Source organism: Ascidia mentula, chromosome 1 (genome assembly GCF_947561715.1).
Source record: "Ascidia mentula chromosome 1, kaAscMent1.1, whole genome shotgun sequence".
Taxonomy (NCBI): domain Eukaryota; kingdom Metazoa; phylum Chordata; class Ascidiacea; order Phlebobranchia; family Ascidiidae; genus Ascidia; species Ascidia mentula.
This window is the reverse complement of record NC_138566.1, coordinates 24547044-24574150: the sequence shown is the minus strand read 5'-3', so window position 1 is coordinate 24574150 and position 27107 is coordinate 24547044. Positions and strand designations below refer to the sequence as shown.

At 37.1% G+C, this 27107-nt stretch overlaps 4 protein-coding genes across 4 annotated transcripts in view; 3 read left to right on the top strand and 1 right to left on the bottom strand.

Annotated features, from left to right (window-relative positions):
* The window catches only part of LOC145892479 (protein NLRC5-like), a 63439-nt gene that overhangs the window by 22848 nt on the left and 13484 nt on the right, over window positions 1-27107 (bottom strand). The gene's annotated exons all lie outside the window — the stretch shown is intronic.
* LOC145906660 (uncharacterized) lies at window positions 832-17648 on the top strand. The gene is made up of 8 exons (XM_082994111.1): window positions 832-923; window positions 993-1178; window positions 14958-15198; window positions 15260-15305; window positions 15867-15976; window positions 16046-16078; window positions 16357-16389; window positions 16453-17648. The coding sequence occupies exons 1-5, from the start codon at window positions 832-834 to the stop codon at window positions 15941-15943; spliced, it is 642 nt and encodes a 213-aa protein (XP_082850237.1). The 3' UTR covers window positions 15944-15976; window positions 16046-16078; window positions 16357-16389; window positions 16453-17648.
* Window positions 20130-22735, top strand: LOC145913027 (alpha-N-acetylgalactosamine-specific lectin-like). Its single transcript, XM_083000541.1, has 7 exons — window positions 20130-20347; window positions 20407-20652; window positions 21358-21438; window positions 21549-21614; window positions 21972-22077; window positions 22204-22321; window positions 22406-22735. Exons 1-6 carry the CDS (start codon window positions 20131-20133, stop codon window positions 22319-22321), a joined length of 834 nt encoding a protein of 277 aa, XP_082856667.1. The 5' UTR covers window position 20130; the 3' UTR covers window positions 22406-22735.
* On the top strand, window positions 24010-25555 carry LOC145911179 (C-type lectin domain family 4 member E-like). Its single transcript, XM_082998440.1, has 6 exons — window positions 24010-24233; window positions 24295-24540; window positions 24688-24750; window positions 24867-24969; window positions 25061-25170; window positions 25231-25555. The coding sequence occupies exons 1-6, from the start codon at window positions 24017-24019 to the stop codon at window positions 25266-25268; spliced, it is 777 nt and encodes a 258-aa protein (XP_082854566.1). The 5' UTR covers window positions 24010-24016; the 3' UTR covers window positions 25269-25555.

Sequence of the window (27107 nt, the reverse complement as noted above, 5' to 3'; positions counted from 1 at the left end):
AAATACACAAGGCTTACGGAACGGGCCAAGGACGTCTAAGGAAACTAGATAGTGCTTACGGAACTGACCTATGGCGTCTAAGGAAAATATATAGAGCTTACGGAACTGGCCAAAGGCTTCTAAGGAATATAGATAGAGCTCACGGAACTGGCAAAGAGCGTCTAAGGAAAATATATTGAGCTTACGGAACTGGCAAAGGGCGTCTAAGGAAAATATATGGAGCTTACGGAACTGACCAAGGGCGTCTAAGGAAAATATATTGAGCTTACGGAACTGACCAACGGCGTCTAAGGAAAGTAGATATAGCTTACGGAACTGGCAAAGGGCGTCTTAGGAAAATATATTGAGCTTACGGAACTGACCAACGGCGTCTAAGGAAAGTAGATATAGCTTACGGAACTGGCAAAGGGCGTCTAAGGAAAAAATATTGAGCTTACGGAACTGACCAAGGGCGTCTAAGGAAAATATATGGAGCTTACGAAACTGGCCAACGGCGTCTAAGGAAAATATATGGAGCTTACGAAACTGACCAAAACCCTTTCTAACCTTCTAACAAGTTTGGCAAAGTTTTACGTTCTAAAAAATTGAAAAAATTTTTATGGGTTTTGCTTTGGCCAGCACGGCCAGGTGGCTACTTACTATCATATGCAACCTGTCGCAACTCATCGCCTTCCTGTGCGACTGACTGTGATCCTACAGTAGACGGCAATATTCTATGAGAAGATCACCTTAAACATGGGTGCCTGACTTTATAACCTTTATGGTTTTATCGGTGCCCATGCCATTTTGTTGCTTTGGTGTATCGTTTATAATTCATTTTTTAAGGTAAAAATGAGTGAAGATGGAATAGACTGGATTGATTATCAAACAATTCCTATTGGAAGCCAACGCAAGATATCATTTAAAGTATCACACTTTACATGGTAAAAGCAGCTTGATTTAGAATGTTCCCTCGAATAGAAATAGTAATATCATATATGTCAAATCTGTAGGTATGTAGTAGAGCTTGTTGGAAGTTTTTTTGGTTGGATCCGGGAGAGAAGGGTTATGGGTGGTTTCCCCAATAATGACCCTCCAGACCAAAAGCAAAGACTCTGGAAGTGTCTAATTTATGACAATCTTTGGTCAGATCATTCAGGAGAGCAAAATCTTGAACAGTTGTGCTGCTGTAATGTGAAGTATGTGAATTTGGAATGTACCAGCACTAGATTATGGAATGGGCTTAAAAATTTGCCTAAATTCTAAATTAACAACATGACCATAATTAGCCATTCCTAGTATCACTGCTTGCTTTCAAATTACTCTTTAGGACGCATATTGGTATTTCTATGAAAATTAGTTTTGGTGCTGGGAAATGCCCACCGTGTCACAATGCAAAGTCATGCATCACCAAGCAAAGCAGTGACGCAATTAAGTTAAATTTACGGTTGAATGAGCGCACATGTGCGTGCTGTTGTCATGGCGAATTTTAGGGTGTTTTGGGCAGTTTTAGTGTGGTTTTGAGCTATTCCAATTAGGTAGTAACTTGCTGGTGGGTGCTGCTGAAATCTATGTTGAAAATGGAGCTAAAAAATCAGGCTGTGTTTGTGGCAAAATGAATACTACTGTCATTCTGGCAGAATCCAAAATTATTGTTTCGCAAAATGCGTTCCGCATCAATGAGCAGCATTGCACAAGAAGGTTTAACTTGTACAAAAGAGTTTATTGTTGGTATATAACATACCAGTAAGCATTATTTTGCAAAATATTTCACTTCTTAATCATTTCGTACCAATACCTCTGTAGAAGTCCCAAGGTTATATTCAAAATAACCTGAAATACGGATCTTATTGCTCATTTTTGCATTGCCGGTGACGTCACTTTCAATCAAATGCCGAACCACTTTCCGCTTCATAGGATTTTATTTAAATCTCAGTATCTGTCAAGGATAGAGTCCAGAATAGCGTGAAAGTAATAAAAATCGGTAGAGATCCCACGTATTCCATCAGAATGACCTGAAACACCAGTGTTTTTGCGCTTTTTTGCCTTGGGGGTGACGTCACTTTCAATCAAGTGCCAAACCACTTTCCGCTTCATAGGATTTTATTTAAATCTCAGTATCTGTCAAGGATAGAGTGCAGAATAGCGTGAAAGTAATAAAAATCGGTAGAGATCCCACGTATTCCAACAGAATTACCTGAAACACGGGTGTTTTTTCGCTTTTTTGCATTACCGGTGACGTCACATTCAATCAAGTGCCAAACCACTTTCCGCTTCATAGGATTTTTTTTAAATCTCAGTATCTGTCAAAGATAGAGTGCAGAATAGCGTAAAAGTAATAAAAATCGGTAGAGATCCCACGTATTCCATCGGAATGACCTGAAACACGTGTGTTTTTGCGCTTTTTTGCATTGCCGGTGACGTCACATTCAATCAAGTGCCAAACCACTTTCCGCTTCATAGGATTTTTTTAAAATCTCAGTATCTGTCAAGGATAGAGTGAAGAATAGCGTGAAAGTAATAAAAATCGGTAGAGATCCCACGTATTCCATCAGAATTACCTGAAACACGGGTGATTTTTTTTCGCTTTTTTGCATTGGCGGTGACGTCACTTTCAATCAAGTGCCAAACCACTTTCCGCTTCATAGGATTTTATTTAAATCTCAGTATCTGTCAAGGATGAAGTGCAGAATAGCGTGAAAGTAATAAAAATCGGTAGAGATCCCACGTATTCCATCAGAATGACCTGAAACACGTGTGTTTTTGCGCTTTTTTGCATTGGCGGTGACGTCACATTCAATCAAGTGCCAAACCACTTTCCGCTTCATAGGATTTTATTTAAATCTCAGTATCTGTCAAGGATAGAGTGAAGAATAGCGTGAAAGTAATAAAAATCGGTAGAGATCCCATGTATTCCATCAGAATGACCTAAAACACGTGTGTTTTTGCGCATTTTTGCATTGCTGGTGACGTCACTTTCAATCAAGTGCCAAACCACTTTCCGCTTCATAGGATTTTATTTAAATCTCAGTATCTGTCAAGGATAGAGTGCAGAATAGCGTGAAAGTAATAAAAATCGGTAGAGATCCCACGTATTCCAACAGAATTACCTGAAACACGGGTGTTTTTTCGCTTTTTTGCATTACCGGTGACGTCACATTCAATCAAGTGCCAAACCACTTTCCGCTTCATAGGATTTTTTTTAAATCTCAGTATCTGTCAAAGATAGAGTGCAGAATAGCGTAAAAGTAATAAAAATCGGTAGAGATCCCACGTATTCCATCGGAATGACCTGAAACACGTGTGTTTTTGCGCTTTTTTGCATTGCCGGTGACGTCACATTCAATCAAGTGCCAAACCACTTTCCGCTTCATAGGATTTTTTTAAAATCTCAGTATCTGTCAAGGATAGAGTGAAGAATAGCGTGAAAGTAATAAAAATCGGTAGAGATCCCACGTATTCCATCAGAATTACCTGAAACACGGGTGATTTTTTTTCGCTTTTTTGCATTGGCGGTGACGTCACTTTCAATCAAGTGCCAAACCACTTTCCGCTTCATAGGATTTTATTTAAATCTCAGTATCTGTCAAGGATGGAGTGCAGAATAGCGTGAAAGTAATAAAAATCGGTAGAGATCCCACGTATTCCATCAGAATGACCTGAAACACGTGTGTTTTTGCGCTTTTTTGCATTGGCGGTGACGTCACATTCAATCAAGTGCCAAACCACTTTCCGCTTCATAGGATTTTATTTAAATCTCAGTATCTGTCAAGGATAGAGTGCAGAATAGCGTGAAAGTAATAAAAATCGGTAGAGATCCCACGTATTCCATCAGAATTACCTGAAACACGGGTGATTTTTTTTCGCTTTTTTGCATTGGCGGTGACGTCACTTTCAATCAAGTGCCAAACCACTTTCCGCTTCATAGGATTTTATTTAAATCTCAGTATCTGTCAAGGATAGAGTGCAGAATAGCGTGAAAGTAATAAAAATCGGTAGAGATCCCACGTATTCCAACAGAATTACCTGAAACACGGGTGTTTTTTCGCTTTTTTGCATTACCGGTGACGTCACATTCAATCAAGTGCCAAACCACTTTCCGCTTCATAGGATTTTTTTTAAATCTCAGTATCTGTCAAAGATAGAGTGCAGAATAGCGTAAAAGTAATAAAAATCGGTAGAGATCCCACGTATTCCATCGGAATGACCTGAAACACGTGTGTTTTTGCGCTTTTTTGCATTGCCGGTGACGTCACATTCAATCAAGTGCCAAACCACTTTCCGCTTCATAGGATTTTTTTAAAATCTCAGTATCTGTCAAGGATAGAGTGAAGAATAGCGTGAAAGTAATAAAAATCGGTAGAGATCCCACGTATTCCATCAGAATTACCTGAAACACGGGTGATTTTTTTTCGCTTTTTTGCATTGGCGGTGACGTCACTTTCAATCAAGTGCCAAACCACTTTCCGCTTCATAGGATTTTATTTAAATCTCAGTATCTGTCAAGGATAGAGTGCAGAATAGCGTAAAAGTAATAAAAATCGGTAGAGATCCCACGTATTCCATCGGAATGACCTGAAACACGTGTGTTTTTGCGCTTTTTTGCATTGCCGGTGACGTCACATTCAATCAAGTGCCAAACCACTTTCCGCTTCATAGGATTTTTTTAAAATCTCAGTATCTGTCAAGGATAGAGTGAAGAATAGCGTGAAAGTAATAAAAATCGGTAGAGATCCCACGTATTCCATCAGAATTACCTGAAACACGGGTGATTTTTTTTCGCTTTTTTGCATTGGCGGTGACGTCACTTTCAATCAAGTGCCAAACCACTTTCCGCTTCATAGGATTTTATTTAAATCTCAGTATCTGTCAAGGATGGAGTGCAGAATAGCGTGAAAGTAATAAAAATCGGTAGAGATCCCACGTATTCCATCAGAATGACCTGAAACACGTGTGTTTTTGCGCTTTTTTGCATTGGCGGTGACGTCACATTCAATCAAGTGCCAAACCACTTTCCGCTTCATAGGATTTTATTTAAATCTCAGTATCTGTCAAGGATAGAGTGAAGAATAGCGTGAAAGTAAAAAAAATCGGTAGAGATCCCACGTATTCCATCAGAATGACCTGAAACACGTGTGTTTTTGCGCTTTTTTGCATTGGCGGTGACGTCACTTTCAATCAAGTGCCAAACCACTTTCCGCTTCATAGGATTTTATTTAAATCTCAGTATCTGTCAAGGATAGAGTGCAGAATAGCGTGAAAGTAATAAAAATCGGTAGAGATCCCATGTATTCCATCAGAATGACCTAAAACACGTGTGTTTTTACGCTTTTTTGCATTGCTGGTGACGTCACTTTCAATCAAGTGCCAAACCACTTTCCGCTTCATAGGATTTTATTTAAATCTCAGTATCTGTCAAGGATAAAGTGCAGAATAGCGTGAAAGTAATAACAATTGGTAGAGATCCCACGTATTCCATCAGAATGACCTAAAACACGTGTGTTTTTGCGCTTTTTTGCATTGCTGGTGACGTCACTTTCAATCAAGTGCCAAACCACTTTCCGCTTCATAGGATTTTTTTTAAATCTCAGTATCTGTCAAAGATAGAGTGCAGAATAGCGTGAAAGTAATAACAATTGGTAGAGATCCCACGTATTCCATCAGAATGACCTGAAACACGGGTGTTTTTGCGCTTTTTTGCATTGCCGGTGACGTCACTTTCAATTAAGTGCCAAACCACTTTCCGCTTCATAGGATTTTTTTAAATCTCTATATTTGTCCAGAATTTATGTCGTCGCAAAATCTAATGGAGTGGCACACTCGATTTTTCACACAATCTCATACATTTTCCCTTCTAATCACAATGTGTCACACTTATGAACTTGCAAAGAACGTTTTATTGTGCAATATGCGTCCAATTCTTTTTCCTTCTTTTTGTAGTGAATATAAATGACCGTAAAGGTAATGCTTGTTAAAATAAATATTTTGATTTAACATTTTCAAATGAAATGATATTTACTCTTAAAAAATGTTAAATTTGTGCATGATGTTGATGTATCACAGGTGAAAGTCATCTTTGCTTGTTACACAAACATATAAGAAACACAATTTTCATGGTGGCCACTAAATCTAAGAAACAAATTGGGTAAACAGGCACAATTAAAGAAAAAACATTGCGCACGTTTATTCGGACAGTTTTAGATTATCAGGAGTTTTGATAACTGCCACATCTTTGACAATTGAGTTCATGAACATTTCTGCATCATCTGTGGTTAGTACCTACTGGTAACAGGATCAAAGATTGCTGAAATTTTCATGAGTCGGAAACGTTCGCTATTACTGTACTTGCACCTTAATAGGATACATTTCATGGCCAACCGTGTAATAAGTCAAACTCATGTACGCGTACTTAATTAACGAACATGCAACTTATTAACGTAACTAATTAACGTGCGCGCATGTTAAGTTGGCCGATAGTGTCATAATTCTATGTAAAATTTCATGTACTGTCATCAGCTTATGGGCGTCGATATGCTCTTGTTTTCTGCTTTTACCTTTGCAAATATCACTCATGTATCCATCTAGTGGCAGGTAGCGTCAGATCTATGTCAAATCCTCATATGTTATCGCAACTGCTTAAAAATCTAAGTGTTTCATCACAGGCCCAAATATACCATGGCCCCGCACAAATTTGTAAGTACCGGAAATGTATTTTTCAAATATTTATCCTTTGTCAAATTTGTCCTCTTTTTCCAGAATTAAACATTTGAACAGCGAAATTGCGCTGTATTCTCAGCTAACCTTGTACTTTTACGTACGCATATGCCTTTACAAATTATTTTGATTTTAAGTTATAGTAAACATGTACATACTTTGTTTTAATGCGCATGGGCTGCCAATATTCAAAAGAATTTTACAGCGCTTGCAATGCCACACAATAATTTTACAAAGTTTGCATCTTTACGTCGCAATTTAATCGTGTTAAGCTTGCCAAAAAGCAGAGTTGATTGCAGTAAAACCTCACGTTTTAGGTTCTCTGTGGGGTTGCGATACATCAAAGTAAACGGTGCGAACCACAGATATCCACAAGATGGATACATGAGTGATATTTGCAAAGTAAAAGCAGAAAACAAGGGCATATCGACTCCCATAAGCTTTGACTTGAAGCTAACTATTTGTTGTTTGAAATGAAAATATACGACGATAGTACAAGTAATTTTACCTAAGATTATGACATTGTCGGCCAACTTAACATGTTACTAAGTTACAAGCACCTTAATAAGTTGCATGTTCGTTAACTAGGTACGCGTACATCAGTTTGATTTATGACGCGGTTGGCCATGAAATATATCCTGTTAAGGTACATGTACACTAATATCGAACGTGTTGCTTACTAACGCGCGCGTGCCTTATTATTCCACATGATGTCGCTCTTATTTGGAATTTGACACTGTTGGCCAGGCTTTAGATATCGCGCACGTTCATTATTACGACACACGCACGTTATCTAAGGTACGCGTACAATATGGCGAATTATGACACCGATGTCCCAAACAACATAACGAACGTGCTCGTTATTTAAAGCCTTGCCAACATTATGTCCAAAACAACATAATATACGTTTAGGGTTTGAATGTGAAGTTGCAACTTGTCACGATGATTATGCTGGCTAATTGCCTTTGAATTGTCGTTTACCAGTGCACTTGGCTAAGATGCAGGCAGTTGGGTATAATTGTTTATTGATGAAATGTAACTAAATAGCATAAAATAAAATGGAATATATTTAGAATCAAATAGAACGGTCAGAAAGGGCGAAAAGCGTTACCGTATAAACATATAGTCTCGTGATATGCGATATTGTGAGAGAAAGACAGTGCTGGGCTCGTAAATAAAATTTGGGTAAGAAAGCCCCAGCCCATTGTCACAAACAAACTCCCCTAACGATGGAAAGCGATGACAAATTTTTTATCAATGCAGCTTCCAGTTCTGACATTGTCCCACATGCGGCTTGGTGAGTGTCAATGCAAATTCTTATCAACGCGATTGCGGGTACATTTTCACCCATATGTCAAAGGCGGTTTGCAGCACACGATCGCAATTTAAATCGAATGACGCTACAAAGTACTTAACCCTGATATTGGGATGTACTTCAATATGTAAAAAAAAATGTTTGAAAAATATGTATGTTCACAGTACGTTTTACACGCAAAATTGACGATAAAGGTGTGCGCAATGCTAATAATAGGCCTAATGGCGATCATGCACATTCGCAATACAAAAAGGAAAACAAACGAGAGAAAAAATCATTTGTTCAAAGCTTACTGGATGATGGAACCAAGCTACCCTGGCAGGCTGTCGATCGATTACCGTATCTATAGTGCTGAGTAAAAGGTTTGATACTTCCTGGACCTATTTTCAAATGTTTATCACATTGCTTATATGTGTTTTGCATTCCACGGAAACTGATGACGCCCTTTACAAGGCGAAACATAAATCTAAGCAACCTTCGTATTAAAAGGAAGTCAACATAAATGGTTTCATGTACATATTCGCAAGGGTTAGGCGTGTTTATGAAAAGACTAACAAACGCGTTTGGTATGTGTATCAACATACTTTATAAAGCGACGTAAACCGAAATTAAACATGCACAATATCGAATCAAGTCAACCAGCATGGGCAATTGGCATATTTAATCAAGAAGTGTTGCAAAGGATGTTAATGTCGGTATGGAAATAAGGTTAGAATCCGACGATTTCGCCACTACCATTCGTCAATACAAACTCCCAATCGAATAATATTAAGCACCTCAAAGGCTATCGCATAACGAGACAGGATCGTCACAATGAGAAAACCCTCATTTGGCAGCTATGGTATTTATAGCATGCAATGTAAACATTTCTGTGTTGTTTGATTACAATGGTGGATATCGTAAATGCAAATTTTGCCAGGCAATTTGTGCACGAAACACTGCATAGGCCAAAATCTGACTTCTCTAATCGTTTCGATCATGTACAGCTCATCTGGTGGAGCGTTGGGCCTCATTAAAAATCGCAAAAAAGTGAAAAAGCCCTGGTTTGAAGTCATTCTGATGGAAAACGTGGGATCTCTCCCGATTTTTATTACTTTCACGCTATTCTGCACATTATCATTCACAGATACTGAGATTTAAATAAAATCCTATGAAGCGGAAAGTGGTTTGGCACTTGATTGAAAATGACGTCACCAGCAATGCAAAAAAGCGCAAAAACACACGTGTTTCAGGTAATTCTGAAGGAATACGTGGGATCTCTACCGATTTTTATTACTTTCACGCTATTCTTCACTCTATCCTTGACAGATACTGAGATTTAAATAAAATCCTATGAAGCGGAAAGTGGTTTGGCACTTGATTGAAAGTGACGTCACCAGCAATGCAAAAAAGCGCAAAAACACACGTGTTTTAGGTCATTCTGAAGGAATACGTGGGATCTCTACCGATTTTTATTACTTTCACGCTATTCTGCACTCTATCCTTGACAGATACTGAGATTTAAATAAAATCCTATGAAGCGGAAAGTGGTTTGGCACTTGATTGAAAGTAACGTCACCGGCAATGCAAAAAAGCGCAAAAACACTGGTGTTTCAGGTCATTCTGATGGAATACGTGGGATCTCTACCGATTTTTATTACTTTCACGCTATTCTGCACTCCATCCTTGACAGATACTGAGATTTAAATAAAATCCTATGAAGCGGAAAGTGGTTTGGCACTTGATTGAATGTGACGTCACCGCCAATGCAAAAAATCGCAAAAACACACGTGTTTTAGGTCATTCTGATGGAATACGTGGGATCTCTACCAATTTTTATTACTTTCACGCTATTCTGCACTTTATCCTTGACAGATACTGAGATTTAAATAAAATCCTATGAAGCGGAAAGTGGTTTGGCACTTGATTGAAAGTGACGTCACCAGCAATGCAAAAAAGCGCAAAAACACACGTGTTTTAGGTCATTCTGATGGAATACGTGGGATCTCTACCGATTTTTATTACTTTCACGCTATTCTTCACTCTATCCTTGACAGATACTGAGATTTAAATAAAATCCTATGAAGCGGAAAGTGGTTTGGCACTTGATTGAAAGTGACGTCACCAGCAATGCAAAAAAGCGCAAAAACACACGTGTTTCAGGTCATTCTGATGGAATACGTGGGATCTCTACCGATTTTTATTACTTTCACGCTATTCTGCACTCCATCCTTGACAGATACTGAGATTTAAAAAAAATCCTATGAAGCGGAAAGTGGTTTGGCACTTGATTGAAAGTAACGTCACCGGCAATGCAAAAAAGCGCAAAAACACTGGTGTTTCAAGTCATTCTGATGGAATACGTGGGATCTCTACCGATTTTTATTACTTTCACGCTATTCTGCACTCCATGCTTGACAGATACTGAGATTTAAATAAAATCCTATGAAGCGGAAAGTGGTTTGGCACTTGATTGAAAGTGACGTCACCGGCAATGCAAAAAAGCGCAAAAACACTGGTGTTTCAGGTCATTCTGATGGAATACGTGGGATCTCTACCGATTTTTATTACTTTCACGCTATTCTGCACTCCATCCTTGACAGATACTGAGATTTAAATAAAATCCTATGAAGCGGAAAGTGGTTTGGCACTTGATTGAATGTGACGTCACCGCCAATGCAAAAAAGCGCAAAAACACACGTGTTTTAGGTCATTCTGATGGAATACGTGGGATCTCTACCAATTTTTATTACTTTCACGCTATTCTGCACTTTATCCTTGACAGATACTGAGATTTAAATAAAATCCTATGAAGCGGAAAGTGGTTTGGCACTTGATTGAAAGTGACGTCACCAGCAATGCAAAAAAGCGCAAAAACACACGTGTTTTAGGTCATTCTGATGGAATACGTGGGATCTCTACCGATTTTTATTACTTTCACGCTATTCTTCACTCTATCCTTGACAGATACTGAGATTTAAATAAAATCCTATGAAGCGGAAAGTGGTTTGGCACTTGATTGAAAGTGACGTCACCAGCAATGCAAAAAAGCGCAAAAACACACGTGTTTCAGGTCATTCTGATGGAATACGTGGGATCTCTACCGATTTTTATTACTTTCACGCTATTCTGCACTCCATCCTTGACAGATACTGAGATTTAAAAAAAATCCTATGAAGCGGAAAGTGGTTTGGCACTTGATTGAAAGTAACGTCACCGGCAATGCAAAAAAGCGCAAAAACACTGGTGTTTCAAGTCATTCTGATGGAATACGTGGGATCTCTACCGATTTTTATTACTTTCACGCTATTCTGCACTCCATGCTTGACAGATACTGAGATTTAAATAAAATCCTATGAAGCGGAAAGTGGTTTGGCACTTGATTGAAAGTGACGTCACCGGCAATGCAAAAAAGCGCAAAAACACACGTGTTTTAGGTCATTCTGATGGAATACGTGGGATCTCTACCAATTTTTATTACTTTCACGCTATTCTGCACTCCATCCTTGACAGATACTGAGATTTGAATAAAATTCTATGAAGCGGAAAGTGGTTTGGCACTTGATTGAAAGTGACGTCACCGGCAATGCAAAAAAGCGCAAAAACACACGTGTTTTAGGTCATTCTGATGGAATACGTGGGATCTCTACCAATTTTTATTACTTTCACGCTATTCTGCACTCCATCCTTGACAGATACTGAGATTTAAATAAAATCCTATGAAGCGGAAAGTGGTTTGGCACTTGATTGAATGTGACGTCACCGCCAATGCAAAAAAGCGCAAAAACACTGGTGTTTCAGGTCATTCTGATGGAATACGTGGGATCTCTACCGATTTTTATTACTTTCACGCTATTCTGCACTCTATCCTTGACAGATACTGAGATTTAAATAAAATCCTATGAAGCGGAAAGTGGTTTGGTACTTGATTGAAAGTGACGTCACCGCCAATGCAAAAAAGCGCAAAAACACACGTGTTTCAGGTCATTCTGATGGAATACGTGGGATCTCTACCGATTTTTATTACTTTCACGCTATTCTGCACTCCATCCTTGACAGATACTGAGATTTAAATAAAATCCTATGAAGCGGAAAGTGGTTTGGCACTTGATTGAATGTGACGTCACCGGCAATGCAAAAAAGCGAAAAAACACACGTGTTTTAGGTCATTCTGATGGAATACGTGGGATCTCTACCGATTTTTATTACTTTCACGCTATTCTTCACTCTATCCTTGACAGATACTGAGATTTAAATAAAATCCTATGAAGCGGAAAGTGGTTTGGCACTTGATTGAAAGTGACGTCACCGGCAATGCAAAAAAGCGCAAAAACACTGGTGTTTCAGGTCATTCTGATGGAATACGTGGGATCTCTACCGATTTTTATTACTTTCACGCTATTCTGCACTCCATCCTTGACAGATACTGACATTTAAATAAAATCCTATGAAGCGGAAAGTGGTTTGGCACTTGATTGAATGTGACGTCACCGGCAATGCAAAAAAGCGCAAAAACACTGGTGTTTCAGGTCATTCTGATGGAATACGTGGGATCTCTACCGATTTTTATTACTTTCACGCTATTCTGCACTCTATCCTTGACAGATACTGAGATTTAAATAAAATCCTATGAAGCGGAAAGTGGTTTGGTACTTGATTGAAAGTGACGTCACCGCCAATGCAAAAAAGCGCAAAAACACACGTGTTTCAGGTCATTCTGATGGAATACGTGGGATCTCTACCGATTTTTATTACTTTCACGCTATTCTGCACTCCATCCTTGACAGATACTGAGATTTAAATAAAATCCTATGAAGCGGAAAGTGGTTTGGCACTTGATTGAATGTGACGTCACCGGCAATGCAAAAAAGCGAAAAAACACACGTGTTTTAGGTCATTCTGATGGAATACGTGGGATCTCTACCGATTTTTATTACTTTCACGCTATTCTTCACTCTATCCTTGACAGATACTGAGATTTAAATAAAATCCTATGAAGCGGAAAGTGGTTTGGCACTTGATTGAAAGTGACGTCACCGGCAATGCAAAAAAGCGCAAAAACACTGGTGTTTCAGGTCATTCTGATGGAATACGTGAGATCTCTACCGATTTTTATTACTTTCACGCTATTCTGCACTCCATCCTTGACAGATACTGACATTTAAATAAAATCCTATGAAGCGGAAAGTGGTTTGGCACTTGATTGAATGTGACGTCACCGGCAATGCAAAAAAGCGCAAAAACACACGTGCTTTAGGTCATTCTGATGGAATACGTGGGATCTCTACTATTTTTTATTACTTTCACGCTATTCTGCACTTTATCCTTGACATATACTGAGATTTAAATAAAATCCTATGAAGCGGAAAGTGGTTTGGCACTTGATTGAATGTGACGTCACCGGCAATGCAAAAAAGCGCAAAAACACACGTGTTTTAGGTCATTCTGATGAAATACGTGGGATCTCTACCGATTTTTATTACTTTCACGCTATTCTGCACTTTATCCTTGACAGATACTGAGATTTAAAAAAAATCCTATGAAGCGGAAAGTGGTTTGGCACTTGATTGAAAGTGACGTCACCGGCAATGCAAAAAAGCGCAAAAACACTGGTGTTTCAGGTCATTCTGATGGAATACGTGGGATCTCTACCGATTTTTATTACTTTCACGCTATTCTTCACTCCATCCTTGACAGATACTGAGATTTAAATAAAATCCTATGAAGCGGAAAGTGGTTTGGCACTTGATTGAATGTGACGTCACCGGCAATGCAAAAAAGCGCAAAAACACTGGTGTTTCAGGTCATTCTGATGGAATACGTGGGATCTCTACCGATTTTTATTACTTTCACGCTATTCTGGACTCTATCCTTGACAGATACTGAGATTTAAATAAAATCCTATGAAGCGGAAAGTGGTTCGGCATTTGATTGAAAGTGACGTCACCGGCAATGCAAAAATGAGCAAAATGATCCGTATTTCAGGTTATTTTGAATATAAACTTGGGACTTCTACAGAGGTATTGGTACGAAATGATTAAGAAGTGAAATATTTTGCAAAATAATGCTTACTGGTATGATATATACCAACAATAAACCCTTTTGTACAAGTTAAACCTTCTTGTGCAATGCTGCTCATTGATGCGGAACGCATTTTGCGAAACAATAATTTTGGATTCTGCCAGAATGACAATAGTAAATGAATCGTTTAAGTGTCCAATCATTTGTGATTTTATGAAAGATCCATTTCATATCTACAAATTTTGATAAAAATTAGTCTCCGAAAAAATGGTTTAGCCACCCCCCTAGGGCCATTTGCCCCCCTGGTTACTCAATATTTTGGTTAAAAGAGCAACCAAAAATGGAACTGGATTTTGCACAAAAATGAATCGTTCAACTACCCACTCATTTGCATTTTTTTGTAAGTTCCAACTCTTCTCTATGCGATGGCATCAAATTTAGTTGCTGAAAAAGTGTCAATGCCCTCCCCCAAGGGCTGGGTATACCCCCCTGTTGGTCATATGATCTTCCAGGAGGCCCAAAAAGTCCTTGCTCTGTACAGTCTCATCCAGGAGCAATTTTTTTTTTTTCAACTTTGTAGAATTTCAGGTCCCTATGTGAGTCACAAGACCCATCAACGGTCATTGGGTAACAAGCGGAACAGTCGCTAGATGCATTACAGCCGAGGGCCTTCAACACAGGATTTCTCCTATCTAATACCCATATAGGTCCTTTAAGCTTGCTTGCCGTATATGAAATTACACTTTGATTTTTTATATTTATTGATAATTGTGGTTTTCTTTCAAATTTAATTTTCTGCTTTTATTACTCTAAACTTTTATTTATAAAACCAATTGGACAACATCTTCATTTATATTTTAAGCTTGCTTTTTGTGTAGTTGCATATAAAAATGGTTAATGTGCAAATCCTGTATCAAAAGTAGCCCAATTGTAGTATTTAAATTTTTAGATCACATCATGAGAATGCAACTTTAAAACTTAATAATGTACCTGGAATTGTCAGATTTCAGAAGAACAACAACGAGTTTGATTCTTTTTTTTCTACACATATGCACCAGTTTCAAACAGTGTTTACATTTGAACCTTATGAAGGTTATCAAATGGTTGAAATCAATGTAGTTTTACCTGACAAATCAGTCAAGGCAGAGTTTGGTGTTAAATGTCAAATACTGCCCCAGCCACAACATCAGGTATGGTATAAGTTATTGAATCTCGTTTTAGCTAATAAACTGATGGTAACCTACATTGCAGGGAGTACAGCATGTACAAGAGCAAGATGAAGCACCACATTCTTCAAGTATGTGATAAAGTAGTCAAAAACTAAACCACCTGCTACAGATGTAGTAAATATGTTTAAAATCAGTTTTACTTTCTGGATTGGTGTTACCTTTTACTTTTTTTATATAATTGCAAAACAATGTTAACTTACAAAACGTTTTAAATAAATAAAACACGTCAATACTAAATGACCTTTACCAGGAAAGGTCAAATATTTTTGCCCTACACAAATGAATTTTACATCCAGTAACATGCCATCTAGCTGAATGTATTTGACATAGGATGTTTATTTTTAAGTACAAACAAAAATCCAAATGATTCAAGCAATTTTGCCAAATAAAAATTATGAATCCAGTCTTTTCATAATATTTATGTTTTTAAAGATCAATCAGACGGATTTATCTCGCTGCATGCACAGGCAATGCCTGCACTATTGGGTTAGCATTTGCCTAGCAATAGCAAACGGTTTTAAGCAATCTTTAAGCTGGTGTTTCCACCTTGGTTTGCCTGGTTTGGTATCCAACGTTTAATGGCACCTGCATAGTCATCGCAAAGTAGAAGTTTTTGGTTTTCTATTCAGCAGGCAAGATCGTTGTATGTCCTGAGCTGCACCAAAATGACCAGTTAGATCAAAACAGCAGTCCTGCCTGCAGCTGATCAAAAACTTTTTTCTCGTAAATGTTCAGCCTGGTAGGTTTATTTATGGCTAATTGTTGTTGCCAAAATCAAATGTTACTTAAATTTATATTTGTTGCACAGGTGCAGTCATCCAGTTACCTTCCACCAGCACAGGTATGTTGCCTAATTTTATTGAGTCTTTGCCCTCAGGGCATTATCTAAAGTAAACCAATTTTTTTTTGATAAATATATGTTGTCAGTAAGTATATTTAAAAACAATTAACAAATTTGCTTTGACCACAACTGTTTTATTTCCTGTTTTTACGTACAGATATTAAGTAGTGATTGAATTTAGGTAGTTTTAGTTCATTTAAATGCAAGCTCTAAGAGCAATAAAAACATTCATGTAATAGTATTTAGCCAGCCTGATGAATTTATTTTGTTTGTTTTAGCAGGTGATCTTCCCCAAATCCAAGCAGGCACAGGTATGACACTGTCTATATAACTACATTCTTTATGTTGAAACATCAATGTGGGTTGGTTTTTAGACCTGTTGTCAATTGAAGATGCACCCGAAAACACCGAGGACTGAGAATGGATACTAGGTGCTTGGAAAGTGAAAATATTTGTAAAATATTTGCCGTTTATCTGTTTCTAACAGGTTTTACCTTTCATGCTCCTTTTCATATTTGTGTGTTCTTATTATTATGCTGTACACCTTGTTGACAATTGCATCATATTTTATTACTTGTGTTTTATAATTATTTTGTGATCAAATTAAAAATTTATATAGGTATATATATGCAAATTGTTGTTTGAAACAACTGTTTTTTTTTCGCGATATGCAAAATTTTTTGCGCTTTTTTGTACATAAGTGCTTGTTTGTTGAAATTTCATGTTTTATTTCATAATGTATATAAATTGCCCTGTTTATCATAATGTTGGGGCTCTGTAAGTTTTAATTGTTTTGTTTGGACGTATTATTGTCACACGCATCAAACTTAATTATTTTACGACGCTGGATTCTCTCCATTTGTGGTGATAATTAATTTTAGTCGTAGTAAACCTTAACAGCATACCAAAGCACAGCTTTAAACTTCTTGTTCGTCATGGCGCTATAGGAGCGCAAGCAATATGACCAGTCTATTGCCACTACATTGTGAACGTGTGGTTGACCAATATTGTGAAGTTTTTCACGAATTCCAAAGGCTTTGTTTTAATATATAGAGTTAAAAACGAAGCAAAACAAGCGGTTTACTCCACTTAATCCTATCATGACAGCGACACGTTCTTGTACAAATTGAATTGCTCATATGTTTTTGATGTATATATATGGGTGATTTTATAGTTGTAAGTGTGGTTTTGAATACCCATTTATGACTGTCCGTCGTCGAGATTAGTGAATGCTCGCGTGTGTCGCTTGTTAGAGTTAACATAACAACTTCTGCAAAACAAGGTTATAATCTGTATTTTATGCCTTTTGTATGTTTGGCAAATGTATGCAAACAAAGTCACCTATTAAAGGAAGTTAGTGGACACGCAAAAAGTAGTAAAGTATGAGTTAAACAACAGAGACTAACCAAGTGGATCGAGTAAGCAACATAGTGTTATATATGCTTGCTTATCATTCAATTCGTATGTAACCAAAAGGGCAATAATAATCATTAAATTGGAGACAGCAGTGCACATTGTTTCGACCTATAATGATGTGTCGTTATCAAACCTAAATACAAAGTTACGCAGATTGGGCTGCAATCGTTGATAATCCCAACTACACACTTTTTGTTGTACTTTATATTCTTGATACGATAATATGAATAAGAGTTTGCAATAAAAAAACAACCAGCGGAGTTGCATTCGTTTTCTCTACGGTATTAGGTATTGGCTGAAAATATAGTGTATTAAAGGCTACATAATATTTGAAAGTCGTATGATTTCTGATATGCCAGCTGCTGGTTGGTCGGCCTTAAAAAGTACGCTTATCAAAGGACCACATGCAATGTGACAAAGTGCTGAAGAAATTATATGAAGAAATTTTGAGATTTTTTTTTAGTTTTCTCATCATTTTTTGAAAAAATATTTTGTTCATGGTAATTTGATGCTTACTCAATCAAAAAATTATAATATTCCAAGCGCTTTTGTTCATGAACATCTGGGTCATGTGTTTGTAACACTTTTTTGGATCAAGTTCGAGGGCACATTGTATTCCTTGTTGAATTTCCACAGAACTCAGTTGATCCAGTCTTTTGCATCTTCTCAGTATTTCAAACTGGAGGAGAACAAATGCCTCAAAGTTTTGGTCGAGTTCGTCATCCTGATGGTCATAGAATTTCTTTTCGCTAATTCCGTTGTAACGATTGGCGAAACCCTTCTTAAAAACGGTTTTTATTAAAATTTTCCACTTTTGGGAAAATTTTCTTTATGACAATATATATTGTTGCTTTACCTGGCAGAGACAGATCCTCACTTAAACAACAAACAGGGTTGTTTCACAGAAATTACTTTTATATAAGCTTGATGGTTTTATCGGTGCCCATGCAGTTTTATTTTTTTGTGTACTGTTCACCTGCGTAGTTGTTGTTTTTTGCACCAAATACACGTGATTGGATAATCTTCTATACAACATTGGAACAGTGGCTTCTAACTTTTTTGGCTTTTCCACCCTACAAAATATAAAAAAAAGTTTGCGGCACCCATTGACAAACCAAACAACCTTAAAAGATTGCATAGATATAACAAACTTTGGCATTACACAGAATATACAAGGAAAAAAGCTAGCAAAGTGCAAATGACACCCCAGGGTGCCGCGGCCCTACGGTTGGGAAAAACATGCATTACGGCGAGATTTATTATCATGACCTGTGGGCGTCTTATCTTCCGGAAGGTCTTGATATCGGTAATTTTGTTGCACCACCAAGTGGTGTTATTAAATATATTGCATAACCGTTAGGTAACATCGTGATCCGAAAATTAGCTTTTGTTTGCATGTCTTTGAGTAAACCTGATTTTTGGACAGGGTACCTACTTCCGGCGTTTGCTTCAACCTGCCCACGGGTTGTCCTGGTATTGCACGACCTCCAGACACGGCCCACATTCCCACACATGTGGAAATAAAAAAATATATATACATAAAATAAATTAAAGGGCGGGCAAAATAAAGGTAACTTGCGGGAGCCCGATTGTCAACTTCGGTCAAGAGACCGATCCATATACCTAGAAGAAAACCTAATCGAATTTGTGGCCAGGATATCTTGAAATCAATCGAGATGCATTATCTGAATAACCCATGGGCACGATACGCGGTGCGAAAAAAGGACAAAAATTCAAGCTTGAGCAGACAATTGTCGTTACTGACGAAACCTTGTATTGTTGCATTAACTTGTTGTTACTACTTATCTCCTTATGTAAGAGAATTTCAAATTTTTGTTGTTAGGGTTTAACTGACATCACTAAAAAACCATAAAGTGCTTTAGTATGTTTTGGGTTGGAAACCAGTGGTTTAAAGATAGAAAGTAAAAACAATTTGTTTTAGCTGAAGTTTAAGGCATGGCGTACATCTGAAAACAATGCAAAAAAATTTTGGCGAACGTTACAAAAGTTTAAAAATTACGTTACTTTTTGTCGATTAACGCGGTGACAGTTATGATGTTTATCAAACCTTTCATTCTTCAGCTCACATCGTAACACTTGTCACGTTCGATTATTTATTGCACGGAAAACACTTACGTCCATCCGAACGGGAAAACAACGACACTTCAATAATTACACAACCAAGGTCGACGAACCACATTCTCGCTATTATGTTGCAAGTTTACACACTTAAACTTTATGTTTGGTTTGTGGTAATAAGCACGTATTGCCAAGCATGTAAGTCAATCATTAAAAGTTTGTTTGGCCGCCATTTTTTTGCACGTTTATATCTTTTACAGTATAAAACAGACAGGTTTTGAGGCAATTAGGGAAAATGTCAAGGCTACCGTGTGCTAAAAATGGCATTAAAGTTTCTATGGAAATAAAAATACTCAGGCATTTTATTTGCTGACGTAACAATCATGAGGTAACCTGCATGGGTCATTTGTTACAAGGTGTCGAAAGTGTTGATCAGAAAATTTGTTTAAAAAGCTAGCGACAGATCCACGAACTAGATAATGTTACAGATACTGCCACTATATCGTTGAAGACAAAAAATTGAACATGTATTTGTGTTTGTTATATTGCAGAAAACAATGAAAGTTTTCCAGCACTTTTGCGTTCTGCTTATTGGCCATTTGGCCTCTGCTGAAACCTGGTACAGCTTTGGTGACCAGGAATATTACTTTTCCACGACAGTTCTTTGTTGCTACTCAGAAGCTATGAGAAGATGTGCAGACAAGAATGCAATTGTGGTAGAAATGAGAACAGAACAAGAGTTTAACTTCATAGCACAAAAAACCAACGAACTAGGTCCGTCCTGTTTTTGTTGCATTTATTTTGCAGATATGAAATTGTTGGTTTACTTTCAGGCATGTTATATAAACCGTTTTACATCGGTGCAACAAGAATACCAGGCACAAAGTACTTTCAATGGAGCGATGGAACAATTGTCGAGCCTACATTTTGGTGTAACGCTCTGCCCGATAACTCTGGTGGAGATGAAGATTGCCTTGAAATGAACATTTGCAACGACATATCTAAGTGGAATGACATTGCATGTTGGAGAGATAAATCCTATGTCTGTCAAAGGTCTATCAATCGTAATCGTCGTGCAGGTACAAACAGTTCAATACCGTTTTGTGAAACTGAAACAGTTTGATGTTAGTTAAAAATATTCTTACGTTTTAGTTTTGCTCTATGATCAACATTATAATATACATGTAGTGTAACAAGTTTACGAACAATTCTGTGTCAACTAGATATGATGCTTATTGTACTTAATTATTGGAAAACAACAAGGTAAAACACTTTTTTTTACAACGCCCATAGCATATAAATGCATGATCATGTTAACGCACATGCACAGTTTCGACCTGTAAGGTCTCATCAGTGCAGCTGTTGACAGTGGCACTGTGCTAGCTTTTACACTAGCACACTAGTCTCCACTTTGTGGTACCTTTCGGTCAACGTCGATCTGCAGGGTACCCTATACTGAGTACCGAACAACAGAGACGAGCGCACTATGGCCAAACGGATCTCCTTGGTAACCGATAGTGCAAAGGCAAAAGCACCTTACAGGTCGAAACAGTGCGCGTACACACTCTGTCTGCAACTTGGCATTAATATGGCTTTTTTGCAGACATGTTAACGTATTATCATCATTCGTTTTGTTGTTTTCCACATTTTCTTTTCTTTCACTTAGCTTTATTACTTACTTTTCTTGTATTTCGTGTTATGTCGTTGTCGCAGCGCAGCCTAGACAGTTTATTTCCTATGCAATCATGGGTGTCCTTTTTAAATCTAACAACACACATTATCAGGTTTTGGGAACGTCATTTTCGGAGCCAATGTAACAAATGCAACAACAACCACAACCACAACCAGAACAGCAATCACTAAAAGTAAGGAAAGATGTTCGCATCCTAAATATGTATTTTTAGCGAAGGCATGCGCTGGATCTGTACTATAAAAAGGCTAACGTAATTTTTAAAAAATTTTACTTTTTGTGTAGAGACAACAGCACAAAATTTTCCAACGGGGTGTGTCAATAAAACAAATGCAGAACCAGCAACCATGGGTAAGCAGCAAAACTACGTTTTTTCATTGTTAACTAATTCTTATATTTTGTTATACGTCTGAATTTAATTCCGAAATGAGCTTCTTGACAAAAAAATTTAAGAATACAAAATTACAATGCAATATTTCAACAATAATTGAAAAAACAAAGATTCCTAATGGATTTTATTTTTTGAATTTCTTGCATTGTAACATGCTCCAAAACCAATACGTATCTATACCAAAACTACGACACAGTACTGACATTTTCCAAAATAGACCACGCATATTAAGAGAATACAGACTAGAAACAATATATGTCACCTGGTAAAACCCATACAAACCAGCTGTGTAATTATTATTTTTATTTCATTAAAAGTTTACGACGAAGCAGTAGGATGGAAAATTGGCGTGGGATGTTTAATTATAACCAACCTTATATGCTTTACGGTGATCGGCATCATGTACTACAAAAACAAGAAAAGGTTGCGTAAACGTTGGTGTTTCAACATCAAGAAATGGTTGTCTGATATGTTATAACTTTTATAATTATTAAACACAAATCTCCCACTGATGAAAAATGATTTGCTAAAATAACCCTTTTGTTTCAGAAGCAAGATGTCTAAACATTCCCAAATGGAAAAATCAAGTGTGCCAACAGGAATAGTAAACAAAAGCTGCGACATTTCCATTTCTTACCAAGCAAACGACTACTGCAGCAAAAAATAGGTATTAGCGTGTACGATATTTTTCCATTGTGTTAAAAAGGTATTAGCATGTAAGATAAGTGACAAATATAACATTTTTTTGCAGATTTTTCTCTTAACAGAAAAATTGATAACCTGGAGCGAGAACCTTCGACATATTGATAACATTTACGTTCTCTTCTCAATTGTTTTTATAATTACGCCAACAATGGGCACGAATTGTTTCATTGCATAAATATCTTGCTAAACCAACAACCTCTGCAAGTAATAAGATTATTTTTATAAACTGACTTTATTATCGAAATTAATCACCAGTATATGATACAAATAGTACAAAAGCAATGTTTTATTTTTCAATTTTTTTGATACAAATTATATTTTCTAAGTATGCAATCTTTGTTTGTTTCGTTTGCGTTGATGGTGATATTGCTGATGCTAACACAAGGACGAGACAAATTATCTTGAGTAAACTATCCATCGAAATAAATGGTCAATTATTATTTTCAACGTGTTTGCTGATTTACAAACCGACAATAACAAATAAAATGCTATTTGCGATCGAAATCAGTGATGCTTTGGTTTACTATGATCGTTTTCTCAAAAGTACTTTGCACAAAAGTTAACGCGTATCTGACCTTCCCATCACATATGTGTGGCAAATAGCTGCCATGTAGAAAGCACGTTTACCATACAAATCAAAATGCGACAGGTTGCATGTGACAGAAAGTAACCACCCGGCAGTGTATCAAAGAAGCCATATATCGCCAAACGGAATTATCACAAAATGTACAATCCTGATGAAGGTTGTATAACAACCGAAACGTCGTGACAAATAGATAGAAAGTGGGAAAAGCCTTTTGAATCATTATTAATTATTGTTTATATTCAAAGTAACAAAAGTCAGATTGCAAGCCACGTGTTGTGGTATAGTAACCATGTTGAAGACACCGAACTACTGTGACGTCATCTTGTTATCAATAAATTATTATATGCTACAAAGTGGTTAATTTTGGTCGATCGCATCTAAGTATTCAAAATTATATCCGGAAGACAAACATGCTTTAATATTTGCAGAAGTATTATTAAGTCCCGTGATTGAGTCGGTGAAAACGTGCGATTTTAAAGCAGCCAACACGATAAACGTTTGTATAATTAACATAAAAAAAATATACTAGCTTCTGACACAATACTATCTGTTGAGAAAAATTAAACAGCTGTGAAAAATACATTTAATTCATGGGTGGAACCATGGAATTGAACACAAAGTTTATCAAGTGGTTTAACCTTGCGTTCACCTCATATCCTTTCAAGCGTTTTTGCTCACGTCCGCACGCAAAAACATCGAAACTTCAATAGTTACAGAACCCAGGTCGACGAACCTTTAATCTCACCACATGTTTGCCCACTTGAACTTCGAGCTTGGCTTCGCAGGTACAAAAACAACAAGCACGTTTCAACACAAGTAAATCATTACTGTTGTGCCTCTCTTGCTGGGGCATTTTTTTGTATGATCGTTTTGCGCTATAAGACGGGCCGAATTAATGGAAAAGTTTTACGCTGTCGAATTCGTATTGTGTTTTAGGAGCATCGAGTTCAAATACAAGTTTAAACGCTGTTTGAAATATCAATGTCTGTGACTGACGTCAGTGCACTACGTATAACCGGGTTAAAACGATCAAGATTTGTCGCTTTACTAAATGTTATTTTTTAGTCAATAATGAAAATCTTTTACTGCATCGTTATATTGGTGGCTTGTCACCTCGCTGCTGCCGACGACTGGTATACCTTTGATGGTGATGAATATCTGATCTCCTCCATTACAGTTTGTTGCTTCGCAGAAGCTCAGAGAAGATGCGCTGACATTGATGCACATCTGGTTGACATTAAAACAAACCTAGTTAATGAGTTTCTCGCCGATAAGATCGAACTGCTAGGTTAATCTGTTTTCTTGTTTCTGGCTATACATAAAGTTGTAACATCTTGACAATATTTTAGGTAGCGTTGAGAGATACTACATTGGTGCCACAAGGATCATAGGCACAGATGTATTCGTGTGGTCAGATGGGACGGTCGTTGAACACTCACATTGGTGTACAGGCGAGCCAAATGACGCAGGTGGTGACGAGAATTGTGTTGAATTGGGAAAAATTTGCGGGTCTGGCATAAAGTGGAATGACATTGAATGTTCAACAAGTATTAAATATATCTGTCAAAGACCTTCCTCAAGTCATTTCCATGCAGGTACAATAAGTCAGCTCATATGCACCAAATTTTTGTGCTAACTTATTTGCGCCCTGCAGTGTAACCTATTTGTTAGTTTTGTGGAAAGACCGGGTAAAGAATTGGGTTGCTTCAATTACAATTGTTTAACGCATGCTTTTTTCCTAGACGATCTATCCAAGAGCAGCAACAATTCATCAGGGGTCATTCGGCAACCAACCACTCAAACCGGTAAAATTAATAACTACGTGTGTAACGCCGACGTCAATTTCGTCAGTCGTATCAAAAACTAAACATTTGTATAGCTTTTACCATGTAAAACAGTCTTGTTTTATTTCTACAAACAGTGTACAAAGATCCGGTAGCATGGAAAATTAGTTTTGGATGTTTACTTGCAACCAACCTCATTGCCTTGGCAGTTATCGGAATTCTCAGCAAACACCAGAAAAGGTATGCTTTTAAATTGGGAAAAACAACTTTTTTAAGCTCGAAGATCAGGGGTGTCTGATAATTTATCTTCCAAAATTTTTTTTTACTACAGAAAGACATCTGAACATTCCCCAACAGAGAAACAAATCATGCCAAGTGGAAAACAAAACATAAACTGCGACATTTCTATTTCAGACCATGGAAACGATTACTATAATATGCGTAAGTGTTTACATATTAACTGCCATAACAGAAGTGTAATAAAAATGTAAAATGTTTTAGACTCAACTCAGGACAAAGCAACAGATGGTGTGAAGTAAAGGCCTTGAACATAAACTACCCTAATTTGTTTGTTCAATTTCAAATTTGATAATTACGTGAACGACGATGAAACCAAGAAACCTGTTGTCATATTGCTATGTTTTTCTCCCTAATTTTGTTATTTTGCATTAGCTTGATATAAAACTTTTCTGCGATAATACTCTTCGAAGAATGCATCAAACAACGAATAATGTGTGGTCGTGCAATCACTACTCATCTGTTATTTTCAAGATATTTTTTGACGCATTTACAAATCAATAAAATACAATGTTCATTCTTTCAAACAGCTCAAGCTTTGCCTTACCTTTTCATAATTGTTTTTGCAAAAGATTAGTCAAAATGTTGCAACTTTCATAAACAAAGACTTGTATTGAAATTATGGTTAACATACTGAGAGACATGTAGATTACTAAGTTAAACGGTCTATCTAAAACTCATTACGAAGTTAGTTAATAATTCTTTGACTAACTAATATCGTTTTCGAAAAGCAAAGTAGGACTTGTCGTTAAGCAATATTATGGCAGGTGTAAGTTGCGCGTATGGCCATCAGTTTAAACAATAAGAATTCCTATGTATTACGGAAGCAGGTTGGGTTAAAATGTTACCTGGAAACAACATATTGAATTGGTTTACAGCAAAATGGCTAGAAATTTTGGCGACCTGGAAAAAATGTTAAATAAATCAACAAACGCTTGGTACTGTTTATTACACCCTTATCTGTTCACGTATATCATATAACCTACTAATATAGATTTTGCAACAAGACAAATTCCAAGCACTTCAAACGAGATATTTGTTTCTTCCAAGCACAGCAGAAAAAATATAATTTGTGTAGTTTGCTTCAGGTTTAGTGAGAAACGATATTGTATTTTTTGGCTTATGAAGTATCGGGGCATTACCATTTGATATTTTTATGTATTATTTAAACCAGCGTAAATACATAAAAATAAATATAATATGCAGTGGATAAAAAAACGATTTTCCAAACGGAAGTCAAATTATGTTATATCGCGATATTGAGTATATCTTGTTGATTTGTCCTTAATTTCACCTGTTAACCCTGGTTGGATTGAAGCACTCGTTGCAGGGAAAATATTTACTTGCAAACTTGAAAACAACGAAACTGCAATCACAGCTAAGGTCGACGAACCCTATCTCGCCGATATGTTGCAGGTTTGTTCACATGATGCAAACGCAAGCACAAAGTTGTCACGTACGCAAATCTTATCTAAAAAAACAAATACAACATATTACCTTCTGTCCTGTATTGAAACGCAGGTCGTTGAAAAAACAATTTGTATTTCCTGTTATCAATTAAAAAAATCATAGTTTACCACAGGTTTCAAAAGAAACGATATTTTCCTTTCTGGCTTATGAAGTGTCGGGGCATGGCTATTTGGTATGTTTATGTGTTATTTAAAACAGCAGCGTAAATATATAAAATAGTGTGCAGCGGATAAAAAAATGATTTTCTAAAGGAAGTCAAATTATGTCTATTTTTTATTGGTGCTATATCGCGATATGGAAGTGTATCCTATTGATTTGTCCTTAGGTTCACCTCTTAACCCTGGTCGGGCTCGAGCACGCGTTGCACGGAAATTATTTACTTGCAAACTGGAAAACAACGAAACTGCAATCACAACCAAGGTCGACGAACCCTAGTCTCTTGCAAGTTTGTTGGCATAAACTTTATAAATGGTATCGCAAGCACAAAAATATCACGTACACAACCACACAAGTTAATCATTGAAAAGCTTCTTCGCCTGCTCTGTAGACATTTATTTTGTTTTGGAACATTTCAAAACCGAAAACAATCACAAATTTTTTTAGGAACTGGA

Coding starts and splice junctions, on each gene's coding strand:
- LOC145906660 (XM_082994111.1), top strand. CDS start 832: ATGAGTGAAGATGGAATAGACTGGATTGATTATCAAACAATTCCTATT. Junction 15,199..15,259: donor TGCCCCAGCCACAACATCAG/GTATGGTATAAG, acceptor CCTACATTGCAG/GGAGTACAGCATGTACAAGA. Junction 15,306..15,866: donor TGAAGCACCACATTCTTCAA/GTATGTGATAAA, acceptor TTTTCTATTCAG/CAGGCAAGATCGTTGTATGT.
- LOC145913027 (XM_083000541.1), top strand. CDS start 20,131: ATGAAAGTTTTCCAGCACTTTTGCGTTCTGCTTATTGGCCATTTGGCC. Junction 20,653..21,357: donor CAATCGTAATCGTCGTGCAG/GTACAAACAGTT, acceptor ACACATTATCAG/GTTTTGGGAACGTCATTTTC. Junction 21,615..21,971: donor TGCAGAACCAGCAACCATGG/GTAAGCAGCAAA, acceptor TTTCATTAAAAG/TTTACGACGAAGCAGTAGGA.
- LOC145911179 (XM_082998440.1), top strand. CDS start 24,017: ATGAAAATCTTTTACTGCATCGTTATATTGGTGGCTTGTCACCTCGCT. Junction 24,234..24,294: donor CGATAAGATCGAACTGCTAG/GTTAATCTGTTT, acceptor ACAATATTTTAG/GTAGCGTTGAGAGATACTAC. Junction 24,751..24,866: donor GCAACCAACCACTCAAACCG/GTAAAATTAATA, acceptor TTCTACAAACAG/TGTACAAAGATCCGGTAGCA.